This window comes from Cuculus canorus, chromosome 5 (genome assembly GCF_017976375.1).
Source record: "Cuculus canorus isolate bCucCan1 chromosome 5, bCucCan1.pri, whole genome shotgun sequence".
Lineage (NCBI taxonomy): Eukaryota > Metazoa > Chordata > Aves > Cuculiformes > Cuculidae > Cuculus > Cuculus canorus.
The window spans coordinates 8,028,835-8,045,018 of NC_071405.1; the positions used below are offsets into that span (position 1 = coordinate 8,028,835).

Consider the following 16,184-nt stretch of genomic DNA (forward strand, 5'->3'; position numbering starts at 1 on the left):
TGTACTGTAAACAGTGTTGATGATACAGGAATGTTTTAGGTTTTGCTGAACAGGGCTTACATACAGTCAAGACCTTTCCTACTCCTCACCCCACCCCACCAGTGAGTCGGATGGGGGTGCACGAGAAGCTGGAAGAGGACATGGCTGGGACAGCTGACCCCAACTGACCAAAGAGATATTCCACACCATATGAAATCATGTTCTGCATATAAAACTGAAGGAAGAAGAAGAAGGGGACACTCAGAGTGATGGAGTTTATCTTCCCAAGTAAGTGTTATGTATAATGGAGCTATGCTTTTCTGGAGATGGCTGGACACCTTCCTGCTGATGTGAAGAAATGAACTATTTCCTTGTTTTGCTTTGCTTGTGTTTGCAGCTTTTGCTTTTCCTGTTAATTCCCTATTAATCTGTCTTTATCTCAACCCATGAGTGAGCAAGAATCTCTAGAGTGCTCGGCTGCCGGCTGGGGTTAAACCATGACAACAGAGTAACAGAAGGAGTGGGTAGCTATATTTAGTGCCTTCAGCCATCTCCTACTTCCACATGTGAAACAGGTTTGGCAAAGAACAGATTCTGAATAAAACAATCTCTAGATGAAATGCTACGCGCCTCCTTTAGGCACGTCTAAAGATTCAGTGCCCAATGGCTTTAGTGACAGAAACCTCTTGATGGCGATAATAAGGCCAAACCCCCAAATAGGGTTTCTTGCACCTTGGTATGAAGTTTCTGCATCCCTGCGTTGCGGAGAATCCTCATTCCAGAATTTCCCGTGGGTCAGGCAGGGAGATTGAGAGGGCAAAACCTTTGCTGCTCAGCTTAGAGTCACTATCTATTTCTTATGTATTAGAAGGGGGTTTGGGAAACCTTTGCCTTAAACAGAAACGCTGCACAGATGCAGTTCTGCACATGCAATCAAAGAAATGAAATGGCACAAAAGAACAGAGGAGACAATTTTAACCAATCTGTCAACACTGTGGCTCCTTGGATTAAAAAAAAAAAGAGGTACTTTCTCAGTTGAAAAAGCCTGTGAAACTGTGAGGTACAGAAGCTGCCATTGTTACTGATGTCCTTAGAGATATATTGCTAGTTCCACCACAATTCTCTGTGCTGGGCAGAGTGTCACCCAAAGCCAAAAACTGGTGATTCTTTCCCTGTGGCCCTTGGGTTTTCACTAGTATCTGTGCCTTTTCAGCACCCTGAGGCCAATCTCTGTGGGGTCATAAGACGAGTGCAGGTGAGCATTGTTTTTCCCTTTCAGTGTCAGTGGAGGTTTGGCTGTTGCTGGACTCTTGAAAATTTAAGCTATACTATTGAGCGACACTAAAGCCGGTGATTCAGAAATACAATTTCACACCAGAGCCTGCAGGATGTCTGATCTCTAATTAAGAAGACAAACCTTAACTTTAGTTTCCTAGCCTAATGTTTAAGCTCAAACTTAACACTTTAATTCCTTTCAGTTTGATCTGTGAGTAATTTGTAACGCATTTTCCTTATAAAGCAACATCTGTATGTTGTATCCTTTCCGTATTGAAGGAGTTCAGAGTCTTGTATTATTTCAAGCTGAGTGGGAGTCCCTGGGGTACATTTTGGCACACTACTCTGAAAATATCCTTTTTAGTTATTTCACTGATGGGTTTCAACTCAAACGGCTGACTGAGAGTTTTAACAGCTGAGTTGCAGTGTCTGTTTGCCACATGCCAGCAGCCAGTAAAGCAAGAAATTATTATACCGGGCCATTATTTACCTATTTGACGTTTGACCAGGAGAGGATATAGCGGACATTTTCAGAATCAAATGCAGTGTGAAGCCCTGCGAAATATGAAATGTATCTTGTTAGACTGTCAGATCTTTATAAACTAACCTCTGGTTTGAAAGTGTCTTTAAATGACAAAAGCATTTTGTTTTGGTCAGGATTTATCTGTCTAATCTAATTAAAGTAGACTTAGCTTGCAAAGAATGCTGAATATGAAGCATGCTTGAAGAAAAGCAGAGGTGTGTGGCAATAGTTCTGTGAAATTGAATTTGTGGTACTCTTACTGTTAATCTGTATCGATTCACCCATATGCAGAAAACTACAGTCTCTAACCTGAAATTTCAGCTCAAGCGTGAAATCATTACTACTGTGATATCAGAATTTGCAAATAAGTTATAAATTATAATGGCTGATGTGTTCGTAGCGGCAGAGAGCTGCTCCCCTCTGGGGCAGAGCTGTGTTTCAGAAAGCCCTTTAGGTATCATCTTACTTCTATGGACAGGACATATTTTCATTCTGTGCTGGAGTTGGCCTTTCACAGGTCACGGCACGTGTGGCAGCACAAATGCTTTGCTGTGCAAGGGACTGCCTGCTGTTTGCTTGCTTTAGAATACTAGTGTTGAGATGAATTGTTGCTAAAAGATGACGTTCAGGATTGTTTGTGATAGTAATTGTTAAAAAGGGACATTCTATGTATGCTCTCAACACAGCCTCCACCTTCCTCTTTCACAAAGAGCATCCTTGGCTCTCTCCAGCTGTGTTTCAGACGAGTTAAAAGGGAGAGCCCCTGCAGAAAGGACGTGGGCATAATTGCAATGACACGCTTACAGGGGGATGTGGACATGGCAGTGGTGCTCATAAGTGAAAGGAGGCGCTTCGGCATCTCTTGCTCCTTTTGTCTTCCTCCCCTGGCAATTCTTCTGTCGCCAACAAGTCAGCAACCCAAGACAGACAACAGCAAACTGACAACGCCCTGGTCTCCTAAGCTGTCTCTGTACGGTTCTAGAGTTAGTTTCTCTAAGGTCTACTGGAACCGGTTTTCTTCTTGACCTTGTGTCTCTGTGAGACCTGCTGGTCCCATGGGATGACTCTGCGTTCACGAGGAGCTTGTTCAAATCAGTGGGAGCAGGGTGATGAACTGAAACTGGAAATAGGCCGAGGATTCAAAGTGTTGTCTGAGGTCTACGTTTCCCCAGAGGGTAAAGAGAGTTCAGACTGAATGATTTGGTTCTGTCTGCTGCTGAAACTTCTTACTTGTTACTGTCTGGGTCTGTGCTGTTCCAAGGTTTGGTTTCGCCAAGTGCCCCTCTGGGTTTTGGGACTCTTGCCATATTTGTTTTCCTGGCTGGATTTTGATTAGTTCAATATTTCTATGAGTTTATTCTGACAGAATTCACAGAAAGATATGGTAGCTTTGTTTCAGGAGATGTCATTTCCAGCTTTGTCTAATTTGCAAACATCACTCATCACCAATGCAATGCTGGAAATAGACCATTGGCACTGGTGATGATGCATGTTGAAACGAGGTGTCTTTTTTTCAGTACGTTGGACATGAACAAAAGGGAAATAAATCAATTAAGATAATGTATCTTTGAACTTCTGTAGTTTTGAATAAGAAGCTTCATCTTCAACTTCTGAACCGAGAGGAGAGGATTAATGGAGCTATGTCATAGCCCACTAATTTGTCGTAAAAGCCTGAAACGTCCTTTCAAAAGACCATTAGATGAAAACTGTGGAAGGCAGAAGCGACTTTAGTTCAACTGGTTATTGTCAGTCACATATAGTTTACAAAGCACCTAGATTTATTGGAGAATCTTTTTCACGTTCCAACTACGTCAGAGCAGATCTCCAGGCAATTACCTGATGTACAGTAAGAGAGTCCAGTTCTGAGCCACGTCAATGTTTACCCAACTGTATTGGATTTGGAGTCTTGAATTACACTGGTCTAAATGTGATCAGCATCATCACTGTAAATTGGCAGTTCAACAGGCAAGAAAATGTAGACACAGTTGAGAATGGTGTAGAGCTGTACAAGCTTTCAAAAGAGGCTGTGAACACTGAAAAGCACCTTACCACTAGTGTACAATATACACAGTCACTTAATACAGGTTTGATTAAGGTAAAAACAATGTGCAAGACTAAATTACTGTAATGTTTAAAGCTTCCATCCCAAACCTTTAAAAATGTATATTGAAACAGAGTGCTATCATCTCAGAGTAAATGTCTACTCTTCTGTTGCTTATAGTATTTCTGTACAGGTTGTCTAAAAAAAAAATTATATTGCTCATCAGTCTATCAGTCTATCCACCCTATTTATTTTTATTTCTGTCAACCTTCTTGGCTGTTTATAGCAAGTTTGACAGAATGATAATGCCTAGTATTTTGCAGGTATTAAGAGCATTGTGGATATATGTCTATGCTACTGACCTCATGAGTAAAAACTGCAGTAGTGCTGCAAACCCTACCAGACACCACAGATCCCATGTGTCAATGTTGATGCGTATGTCCATAGGACCACAGATGTCATGTCTCAGTGATCACAGAGAACCTCCTGTTTGTTAAAAAAGGTTTAATATCAGTTAATGTTTCCCTCTCTGCACTGTAGGGACACATGAATGATTGTTTACATCAATGGTAGCTTCGGGACTTTGGGTATCTTCTTTTGGCACTAGTTCTGCAGGTGCTGCTCAGGCAGTTTTCCTCGTTGATTTTCTCCTAAGAAAGGGTGAAATGTTTAACAGAGAGGAATACTAATCTTGGAAGCTGTCATTTAGAGGGTGTCACTTATTTTCACACTCGGCCTCTCATTGTCTTGCCTTGTAGATGTCAGAAGGGCTCAAAACTTGGCAGGAATCAGTGAGCTACTCAAGGACTTCATGCCAAGGAAAAGTCTTTGCTCTCTTGGAAAGTTTGCACATCTCTGTATTGAGGATGAGTTTTGCATTAATTAGACCCATTTTTATGCTATTTCAAGGCACGCTAGTCAATCGTGATCAATTGTAATTTTATGCCAGTTTCTGACCCTGGTTTTACCCTCTTCTTTTTGTCTTAGATTGACACTTCCTCCCCCAATATTTTTCTTAAGCTCTTCACTTATGATGCATTTGGCATTGACAAACCAAGCAAAGTGATCCACTTTCCCCCTGATTAGTGGTGGGTTATTCTTTATTATCGGGAACTGTGCTTGACAAATACACCTCTCCAGAGTGAAGGTACAGTAGCCTTAAGAAAGGGATCTCCTTACTTTCCTAAGGACCATGAATAAAGAGTTACACAACCCGGGCTCCGAGATGAGACTTTACTCTTCTTATCATCCATTCTTGATACGTGTTTTAATTTTTTCCTGGTATAATTGTACATAAAAAAGGTCCTAAATCACCAGGGAATTCTCCAAGAAAGTCCCAGATAATGTCTTTCTGGCAGTCAGTTTTTGAGACATGTCTTAAAAGGTCCTGAATCTTTGCAGCAAGCAACTTACTGACTCTGGAGTGTGACTCCTGAATCAATATTTGCACTACTTAGACTAGGACAGATATGAGGCAAACTACTCTGTTGTATCACTTTTTAAATTTTAAATTGTCACTACTCTTGCATCACTGGGTAAGGATGCATTTTCTTGAAAGCTGTCCTTTCCTTGACCATGGAGATTCTTAACTTCCTATTCGACTTTATATTTTTCCTTCTGAGTTTTTCTTCCAAAACTTTTTACTCAGAACTTAAGATTTGAGAAATTAATTTTTCTGAGGTATCACAAGCATAAACTTGTAAAACAGTTTTTTTTTAGTAAATATATCTGAACTATAATGTAGACTGTTTGCCTATGTTGTATAAAAGCAGGTTATGGTCAAGAATCTGAACTGAACTTTCAGTTCTGCTATGGATTTATATTTATTGGAATTACCTTGTTTTGGGTGCAATACCCGTATGTCAAAGATGCTCAGTACCAATTCTTAGAATCTCCAGGTCTTCTAGTGGTTGTATGGCCTTCAGTACATCTCTCCTGGATCAAATCCAACATATCTACAGGACTTTTTCAGCAGATTAGTGTTATCTCACCAGGCTAGAAGTGCCTTGGGCAAACTGTGGATTAGCATTTTTTCTTACTGTTAAGCCTCATCCTTGGATGTCTTTCTCCAGATCTGGTTGGAAAAGGGGGAGATGAACAACGTTTGATAGTTTCCTTGCAACAACAATGCTAGTAAAGCAGTGTCTGTGCGGGAGCATCTATGTTGTTACTGGTGCTCCATTGTTAGTAGGGACAGTCCGTGTTTGTCCGACTACCGTCTGAGAAGACATATCCTGAAGGCAGCATTATGCTTTCTGCACTTACAGTTGGTAATATTTTTGTCAGAGTGTTTCTATGAGGTTTACTTGCTTCCTATGATATTAATTTACAGATCAATCATGCCTTCTCAAGGTTAAACCTACCTTGTCCCTTTGCGGATGAATTCTTCACATTCTTTAGAAATTTAGCAAATGATAGAAAGTCACAGTCCAAGGCAAATTCACAGCAGCTGTGAGGACAGATCATTGAATCTTAACGTACTTATTTGTAATGCTGTCGTCAGGACACAATATTTATCTTTCTTTCAGAACTACCAGCAACGATCAATTGATCATGGTAAGTTGTAGAGGGAAAAGTGATTACGGTGCAAATTACATCTGGCATACACAGTGTCACCTCCTACCTGGCAGTTTTACAACTCACTCTGTTCCAACCTGAATCCTAACACCTCTTGGATGCCCACTCCTGTAAACTTGGCCAGCAAATCCATACCACCTCATTTCATCAACCATTTTTCTTTCTCTCTTACTTTTAAACCTACACTCAACCTACCTGACCTCTCTTGTGTGCAGTGCAATAGGTATCTTGCATCCAAGCCTTTGCTTGTCTGAATTCTTACTAGTTTTTTCTTGGCCTGCCAGCTGCCTACATAGTTTGCTGCAGTACTTACCTGACATTGTTATTTCCCTTGGTGCCTCTCATTAGACAGTAGTTTCTCATGACCACTACGGTTCAACTTCTAGTGCATTAACTCCCCATTCCTTACTGTACCTCCTTGCTTATTTCTACAGTCTTCTTGACCAAACTCTGTTTGCACAGTATTGTTACCGCAGCAATCCGAAGTCCTCTCCCCTCCACTTCTGCTAGAAAGACACAGAAATCTAGGGCAAACCCAATAATGTTAGATTGAAAGAAAAAAAAACCCCTACCCTATGATATTTTCAATCTGAAACCAGAAGTCTGGCACCTACTATGAAAACCAATATTTTTTCATTGGAAATACAGTGGGTTTGTTTTATTTTTTTCCATATTAAAATAGTGCTGATAATTTTTTATCCTACTCTAAACACTACACAGAATGCTACTATAATCACTGTCATAAACTGTGCTTCGCTTGTGCATGAGCTTCTCACCTTCTCCCTTCCCCAATATTTGTTTCTCTCTCTTTCTGAGTTGTGAATTAATCAGGATACAGACAGGTTGCTCATAGTACCTGGAATATCTTGAGACCTGTTGTAATATAAATAGTCCCCATAGATGGTTAATACTAGGAAAAACATAGGAAGGCATATTTGAAGTTGAGAGGCTCATCACTGAAGGATAAAGAGGCAATTGAAAATTCCCTAAATGGCTGAGAATTTGAGTGTTCATGTTAGTTAATCTCTTTGTGTGATTTTACTTTATGTATTTTATGTGATGTGAAAGGGAACAGCACCTGGTATGTCTTTGTTTCCCATTTATGGGTTAGGGTATAGGGAAAGACAGCCACGAAGCTGCATCCAGAAGGCAGAGAAGAACCTACGCGTGTCCAAGGCCTCTTGCAGCTATGGAACCCCTTATATTTTAGGCTGAGAGCCCGGCGGGTCTTTTGAACAAGTAAGCTGTTTTTCCAAACGCCTCTTGGAGGGCACGGGCTGTCTATTGGGACCTCTGCCAACGACAGGTCAGTAAGGGGCCAGTTCAGGAGCAAAGCATCCTCCCTGCTGGCAAAACCTTCCAGGAATGCACCTGGGAAAGGTGCTGCCTTGCCAGGAGTAACTGGAGTCACTGGGAGCTCTCTCAGGATTTGTGGGAATCGGTTGGATTAAGCCCACAAGTACTTTATAACTACGAACGTTACATGTGCAGGAGAGATGCAACAGGCTCCTGCGGCAGCTCTAGTGCGAAGCCTGAGGTTCGCGTGAGGCGCAGACAAGGCCTGGAGTCACCAGTTCTCACAACCCTGATACTCTGAACATCCTACTTGATATTTGTCTTCTGCCTGCCCAGAACTCAGAGGAAGAGCCACACAAACCTGTATGGATAAGTGGATGCACAAAACTCATCAAGTTTGTTCCCCGGTCGATCTGTTTCAGTCTCCTTCTGTATATCTCCAAAAAGCAGCAGACGGTTAAATGATGGATATATTAATCTTTAGAAGCTTAATCTGTAAGTCATCTTTTAATTCAAATAAATTTAAAATATCCAGGGAAAAAACACGCAGCTTTTAAATTTCTAATATATACCAAGTGTACATGTAGGTGATATTTTTATTAGTTAAATTAAAAAAACCCTACATAACAATAAGCCAACAAAAGTCTGCCTGGGAAAAAGCCAACAAATGTCTTTCCTGAGACATGATGCAAATCTTTCAGAAGTTTGTGTCTCTCCCATGAATAGACAGGATTTTCAAAAAGTACATGTCTGCAATTTGTCTTTTGTTTTATTTTATTAGGTTATTAACTACCAATGGAGACAAGAGAACAGGATCTGGAATAGCTGAAGTCAGTGAATCCAGACTGAATTACATAAACTAAAAGTCCAGCACCTGTTTTTCTAATCCATAGAAGAAGAGGGATCTGTCAAAGCCGGCTGATCTGCCTTCTGGCATGTATTTCCTGTACCTGTCTCTAATCATGGGCTGATTTTCACTGGCACATTTCCAGAATCAAATAAAGGGAACTTATGACCAACATTTTAACTTTAACTTGCTTTCTCTGCAACTCAGGAACTTTTCAAGTGCATGTTTTTCAAAAGCCTTTGAAGGTTTCTTTTCTACCTTTATTCTTGGTCAGTGAAAATGACAGCTAAAAAGTTTTAGGTTTTTGGTTTTTTTTTGAGGAAAATTGCCGATATTTTTAGAACAGTGACAAGACTTTGGCTGTTCCTCTTGATCTCCCTGTCATTTGATTTGACTTTGGACGTCCTGCTTTTCTGTGTTGGTTTCAATGGGAGAAAGACATGTCCAGGTCATGTCTGGTGATTACATCTATGGAGCCAATTACAATGCCTCCATTCAGCATTTCTCCTCAAATGTCCCACCTGATAGGTCTCCACTTGAAGCTGGAGTTCTTTGCTGTTAGCAAGACTGAATAATAATGAGCAAGAATACCAAGAAAGATCTTAAACATCTCTTCCTACCCAAATTCAGGACGGTTTTCAGATTTTCAATTCCTGGTGAAAAATTTTGTTCCTTTCTTTTTGTTTTTCCCTTCCTTTTGCAAAAAAACCACCAAACCAACAAAGAAAACAAGGAATTAAAACCAACAAACTCCTTTGTTTGTTTGTTTGTTTGTTTGTTTGATTTTTTTAAAGTATCTTTTTAAGTTTGGTTTGGTTTTCTGTTCAATGGACTTACCGTCTTTCTTATTTTCACGACTTGTTTCCCGTGTCGTGTTGGCAGTATGGCAATAGCACTTAGCACCTGCTGCTTTTCTGTATTTCAGGAGGTGTTTGTGAAAGCCTGGAAGCTGAGGTTGGACAGAGGGACTCCTCATGCCTGGAGAGACATGGCTTGAGAATGCCCGTCACTTGGGTGCCAAAGAAAAGTCTTTGTGTGGGTGATAGAGCCTGAGTCCTGACAGAGACCTCCTGTGCTGCTGCATTAGAAGTACCTGGTTCAGAGGAGTAACCGTGGGGAGGGAAATGGTGAAAGCAGGAGAGTAGTTAGGATGGTGGTCTGGTTTGTGTACACACCAGCATGTTGTGTAAGCTTAGGTAAAGGATTGTTGTGATGCTATCACTAAGGAGGGGACAGTGGCTCTTCGGTTATATAAAACGTCCTGGGATGTTATTGTGAGCTTGGCTGGATCGTGGAAAATTGAGTCCGTCTTTCACTTCTTCCAATTACTGTTGGATAATTTAGACAGAAAAGGCAAACCTTGAGGATGAATAACTAGTCTTTTACATGTTAGCTTCTGTGCCAGAGTAATTTACTGACCAGGGAAATAGCAGGGCCACACAGTAGCAAGAAAGAGCCAAGCAGTGGCTGCCCCACACTGAACAGTGAAGTATGGCAAGTGCTCTGTGGGTTCCCAGGAGGTGTTACTGCTGGTGTGAGTCCTGCTGCTGCACTAAATGTAGGCTATTGACCTTGGAAGTGAAACAAGGACCTCGAACCATGTTCACCCTGAGATCCATTCACCCTGAAAAAGGGAGAGCACCCATGTAATTTGCTTTGTTTGGTCCTGAATGCTTTGATATCATGTTTCCTCAATGTCTGTTTGACGGTTTCTGTAGCTCATACTACAGAAGGAGTAAATGCAACCCATCAGATGTATTGTAAGATACAAGTATCAGATACTTGTAAGGTAAATTAACAAATCTGCAGTAATCACTGTTTCATATTTGATAAGAGATGCGTTTTCTGGATATCAACAGATGCTGTTCTGTTTTGTTTATTTTGTTTCCTGTTCTGGGGTATTGTTGCCGTGGTTGCTGCTAACAGCATCACCCCAAGGGGTCCATATTCACTGACACTTGCCCTGCCTTTTCTGGATGTGTTGGGTAATGGAGCAGTGAAGGCTTGGAAGTCACTGTCCCCCTGCAGGCTGGTGGCAGGGAAGAGATGCGAGTTTCCTGAGGTTGCTGCAGAAACTTACGGCTGCAGTTCTCTCACCTGCTCGTCCTTTAAGAACACACTACCCAGCAAGTTCTTCATAGTACCAAGATACACTGACTTCTCTCTGTCCTATGAATAGCTGAAAATTTTGTTTGCATGGTGAAAGTGATGGACATGATTTCCAAATTTCCTTTACAGAGCGCTGCTTACTTGTGTGACAGCTGCCTGGCTTGTCAAGAAAACATTTGCTTTTCTTGCAAACTCACATCTCCTCCCCCCATCCCTTGCCCTTGCTTGTACAGAGGAATTGAGTAAAGAAAGGTTTAAGCAGCTGACAAAAATTCAGCAGTTTGTTTGCATAAATAATTGAAAAGTCACCCTTCAGGGTGTTTACTCAAGGCTTATTAAATTGGGAATAATGATTATTTCGGAGCCAGTCTCCAATCTCCTCACAAAGATATCACAATTCTACTATAGAAAAGATCTATTTTGCCCCAGTGAATGCTCATTATTTCACTCACCAAGCTATTCCTTTTGTTCCAGGGCTCATGTTATGAAACAGTGCCCTTGTCATGGTTTAACCCCAGCCAGCACCTGCGCACCATACAGGCACTCCCTCACTCCCCTCTAACGGGATGGGGGAGAGAATCAGAAGAGTAAAAGTGAGAAAACTCATGGGTTGAGTCAAAGAGTTTTATAGGTAAAGCAAAACAAGGAATTAATTCACTCTTTCTCATCAGCAGGAAGGTGTTCGTCCATCTCCAGGAAAGCAGGGCTATGTCATGCAAAATGACTACTTGGGAACACAAATGATATCACTCCAAATGTCCCCTTCTTAATTCTCTTCCCTATCTCCCCTCATGATGTCATATGGCATAGAATATCACTTTCATCAGTCGGGGTCACCTGTCCCAGCTGTGTCACCTCCCAGCTTCTTGCCCCTCATCCACCACGTGCTTTCTGGTGGGGTGGGATGAAGAGCAGAAAAATCCTTGACTCCGTATAAGCCCTGCTCAGCAGTAACGACAACATCCTTGTACTAATCAACGCAGTTTCCAGCACAAATCCAAAATGCAGCCCCATACCAACTACTACGAAGAAAATTAACTTTACCCCAGCCAAAACCAGCACAGAAGAGGCTTCCTTTACAGTCGACGACTTTGATGCCTTGAGTGGTTCAAGTCAGGATCTGCCTTTGTCCTGTCTTGATTGACAAGACCCTTTCTATAAATATGAGAAATTAAGCAACTCAGTAGTAGGTGCTAGGGATATCTACTGAGCACAAAGCTGACAAAGGTTGCCGTGCAGGTCTCCCGCAGCACAATCTGACATCCTGAAACACCATCTGCAATTTAGAACTGCAAAAGGAGATCTGACTCCCACAAGTTAGGTGAGTGTGCTTCTGTGTTTGCCCCAGGTCACGGCTTCAGCTCATGAATTAAGCAGCAAGTTTTGCAACGAATAAGCGTTCAATTTGTTTTGAAGGTTGTCTCTTTTGCTTTCAAATATCTGCTTTTTAAAATAAGGAATTTTAGCTTTTTTTCCTTTATTCTTTTGAAACTTAACATACACCCATTTAATCACATGTAAGACTATAGCGTATGCACGGTGACATGTATGAAGGGTTCACTACAGAAAACTTCACGTGCTGATCTTAAACTCTGATTTAACAACCTTAAAGCATTTGGTTTAACAGGAACTTAGAGACTTGACCATCTGTCAGGAAAAAGGTAGGCCAAGCTTACTTAAGTCTATCCAGGCGTGGACATAGTCCAATGCACTCAGGTTTGTGTGTCCTATTCAGTTCTTGGCTTTCTCCAAGTTAAATGTCATATCTGGAATTTCTAGGTGGTCATTTTTAAATGCAATGCAAGTATGTGAGGTATAAAATAGATCTATGGCTTATAGCTATTTTTCAACTCTCTTTTTTTTTTTTTTTCTTTTTTTTGTGTGAAAGTTTTCCAGGGAGGCTGGTTGCTTTCTTCCCTGATAGTTTGAGATAGAATGTCAGCAAATATCAGAGGGAAATGGCAGGTGCTTGGCTGCTTGGTAGGTCTGAGGAGTTCAAGCCTCTTCTGGTCACCTTGGCCATGTGTCCTCCATCTAACCAGCTCCATTCCCCAGCTTAGCAGCCTTGAGTACGGCTGAGCTGGCTGGTAGGGCAAGAGGGACAACCAACAGTTGCATTTGCCTCCCTGGCTGCAGCCCTGGGAGAGGACCAGCACAAGTACAGTGTCCAGGGTCTTAGTAATGGCAATTCCAGTAACATTTTTGGTGTTGCTGATATCTCCCCACAGATGATAGCACAAATTCAGAGATGCTTGGCTCCTAAAAGGTAAGTGGGATAAAACCAGGATTAAGCGCTCTTGTTGAAACGCTGGTGCTACCTGCTGGAACGCATGGAACTCCAGCTGTGCTGCTTCCTTCCTGTGTAGCAAAGTAGGCAAGGTACTGCCTTTCGTAGTTGTGGAAGACAGACAGAGCCCTTCCAGACTGCCAGGGTCTTCAGCCAACAATATTTGTGGGCACTGAGAGAGCAACATTTAGCCTGGTGCAAGCTCAGGGCAACCAAGCTGGAGTGGTGGGAAGGCATTTGATGTGAAGTCAGCTTCAAGAATGGAGGTTTCAATGGGTCTGAGGCTCTGGCAGTTGGCTTTTCGTCCAGGCAGTCACACTGATCTGCAGGGAAAGTCTGCACACTGCTGCTTTCTGTTAGACCTTTTCACTAAAACGTTCCCCTTCTGGGATCAGGTGACTCTAATTTGGACGTCTGCTCATATTTTCTTGGGCTGAATGAGGATGGTCTGAGGGGAGAAAGGGGCATCCCATTTCTGGAGTTGACCCTGTGCACTTGCACTTCTTGCCTCCCAGACCACGCTGTCTCTCCCCACCCTCTGCTTCTCTCCCTTCTGCCTCAGCATGAAGCTCCAGCGTGTGATCCTGGGTGCTCTGCTTCTCCCGCTGCTGGTCGGCTGCAGCCATGCACTCAAGACTTCTGCCATCGACCTGCGCACCTTCATTGGCTGCGCTGTGCGTGAATTCACCTTCCTGGCCAAGAAACCTGGCTGCAGGCCGCTGCGGGTGACAACGGATGCATGCTGGGGACGCTGCGAGACCTGGGAGGTGAGGCTACGCCCAGGGCTGAGGGTGGCACCAACATCCCTGGGTGGCGCTTCCCCTGCTAAGAAAAACCCTTGAAAGAAACCTATCGAACATTAAATAGCTTGTGGCTATCTATGAAATAGGCAAAGGTTGTGTGTGGTTCCATGACCCCCTTGCTACCACTGCCGGTGGCCGAGAACTTTGCTCTAAGTTGTTTCCTCTTCTCCTTCCACTGCCTCAAAAGTGTAATGCACATCATGTGATGATATTAATGAGGCACTTGTGTAATACACTTACTATGCAATTTGAAAGCCTCTTACAGCTTAACCACTTAAGGATAGGAGGCCTTTATTACTTTACTGGAAAAAATTCCTTTGAGATTAAGGTGAAGCTCCCAAATGATGGGTAATATATTTTGTTCCAAAAAACAAATCCCAAAGATAATGTCTGTTTCTAATTTGGTCCTGTTTTAAGTCACAGGATGTACAGAGGGAGAGAGAAAGAGTGTAAGTATGTCTACACACACTTCAGAGAACAAGTTTCTGACTGTCATCTTCTTTCTGTCACTGGAAGGCTCCAGGCCACTCCCAGTTCAATCTATTCAGGGAAGATTTGAGTGACCCCAGAAGGATTTTGACCACATGGAGACAAAGGGTCTGTATAAGTGACCAGAGGAGGGGCCATGGTCTGTATGCCAGCCCTGACTGCCCTCTCTCGTTGCTTGGTGGGATGAGGAGAAAGGCCACTGTTTGTCACTTTTCCCAGGTGGGGATAAGGCTCCTTCAAGGGACCTCTTTTTGTCTGGTTCCCCCTACACTCAAGCTCCTCTGGTAACACAGACTTTGCTGACTTTCTTGCTGTACTATAATACAACTGGGATGTAGTCAAGCTGAATGCATCTGGTTGTAGGTTCAACAGCTTTCGGAAAGCACCACAATGTACTTGGATGTGGGTGGGGACTGGTGGTAAGAGGGTGGGTGTCTGTATATCGTCTCACTGAAACATTACATTGGTTCTCTTCCATGCCATCATTCTTAGTTCCCAGGGCAGGCTCTTTACACAGCAGAGAGAGAAAGAGAGAGAGAGAGAGAGAGAGAAAGAGAGAAAGAGAGAAAGAGAGAAAGAAAGAAAGAAAGAAAGAAAGAAAGAAAGAAAGAAAGAAAGAAAGAAAGAAAGAAAGAAAGAAAGAAAGAAAGAAAATGAAATGTCTCCTGGTTGTATTACCTTATGTTCTTTCCCATCTGTGTAAGAGGGGGATGACAGTGAGCTTCCATTCCTATTTGCATTGACCCTTCTTGTAGTTGTTGAAAAATGAATGTCCCTGTCAAGTAAAAAAATCCCTTTATAGCAAAAGCAATGCCACTATGATACCACATGGGAGTTTCATTGCCTTCGGGCTTCTATCTCCTTCTGGTGGCTGAATCTCTGGCCAAGTCATTTTTCTCATGAGGAACAGCAGACTTCTATGCTGGCTGCTGTGCTGAGAACGTACTCCACAGTGTATATCCATTGGGCTTTGTGGGATGTGCAGCCTGACTGGGAAGACTTGTCGGGCTAGGAAAAAAACAGCCATTTGGCACCTGGATGTACCTCTGCTTTTAGGCAGCTTGCACACATGGAAGGGGTTCCAGGACAATGTGTTTTCTTTGATGAAAAATCAATCCTTTTGGAAGAAAGCAGCTGCTTTTGGCAAATACACTCATTTGATTGAAACACTGGTGTTCTGCTGAAAGCCAGCTTTTAGGATAGGCTTTTGCATTCCTTCAAGCACCTTTAATTGGAGCTTTATGGTTTAAATAAACAGAAACACACACATATACCCACTCCCCTCTATGACAGGGCTTCAAGAAGTAGGTGTTGAAGGGTGTAACCTAGAATTATTTCCATGGCCCCTTCCATCTTGGTCCAGTGTCTCCACCATTTACACAAAATCCCCTTGAGGAAACTGGGACTCCAGATGTTTGTCTTGCTTCATGCCTGAGGCCAGCATTTCTGCCCCACAGAAGCCGGTGCTGGTACCGCCTTATATCGAGTCTTATCACCGTGTTTGCACCTACAACGAGACCAAGATGATGACGGTGAAGCTGCCCAAGTGTGCCCCTGATGTAGACCCCTTTTACACCTACCCGGTGGCCATCCGTTGCGACTGTGACATCTGCTCCACTACCACGACTGAATGTGAGACTGCCTGAGCTCTTCTTTCCCAGGTCAAGTGAGGAGGGGCCACATTCTTCCCTGGCTTCGCAGCCCTGGTACCTCCAGCACTTGATCTCACCCTCTAATGCACCTAATAACTGTGTTTTCTGGACAGATGAGGCTTAATCCCCTCCCCTCATACTGTTCAAAGCATTATTGCTGTAGAAATGTAGTACATAGTGTCCCAATAGCAAACCTTGTCATTAAAAATAATAAAAAAAAGTGATGCAGTTTCCCTTCTTTACAGACTTTTCACACTGTGATACCTTCCTTCATGCACAAAGTGCACATGGGCTAAGCAGTCACTG

The 16,184-nt window shown here is 42.6% G+C and overlaps 1 protein-coding gene across 1 annotated transcript; it reads left to right on the forward strand.

Annotated features, from left to right (window-relative positions):
* The first annotated feature begins 127 nt into the window (after positions 1 to 127).
* GPHB5 (glycoprotein hormone subunit beta 5) lies at positions 128 to 15,926 on the forward strand. Its single transcript, XM_009564377.2, has 3 exons — positions 128 to 267; positions 13,497 to 13,701; positions 15,684 to 15,926. The coding sequence occupies exons 2-3, from the start codon at positions 13,498 to 13,500 to the stop codon at positions 15,870 to 15,872; spliced, it is 393 nt and encodes a 130-aa protein (XP_009562672.2). The 5' UTR covers positions 128 to 267; position 13,497; the 3' UTR covers positions 15,873 to 15,926.
* Positions 15,927 to 16,184: the final 258 nt, after the last annotated feature.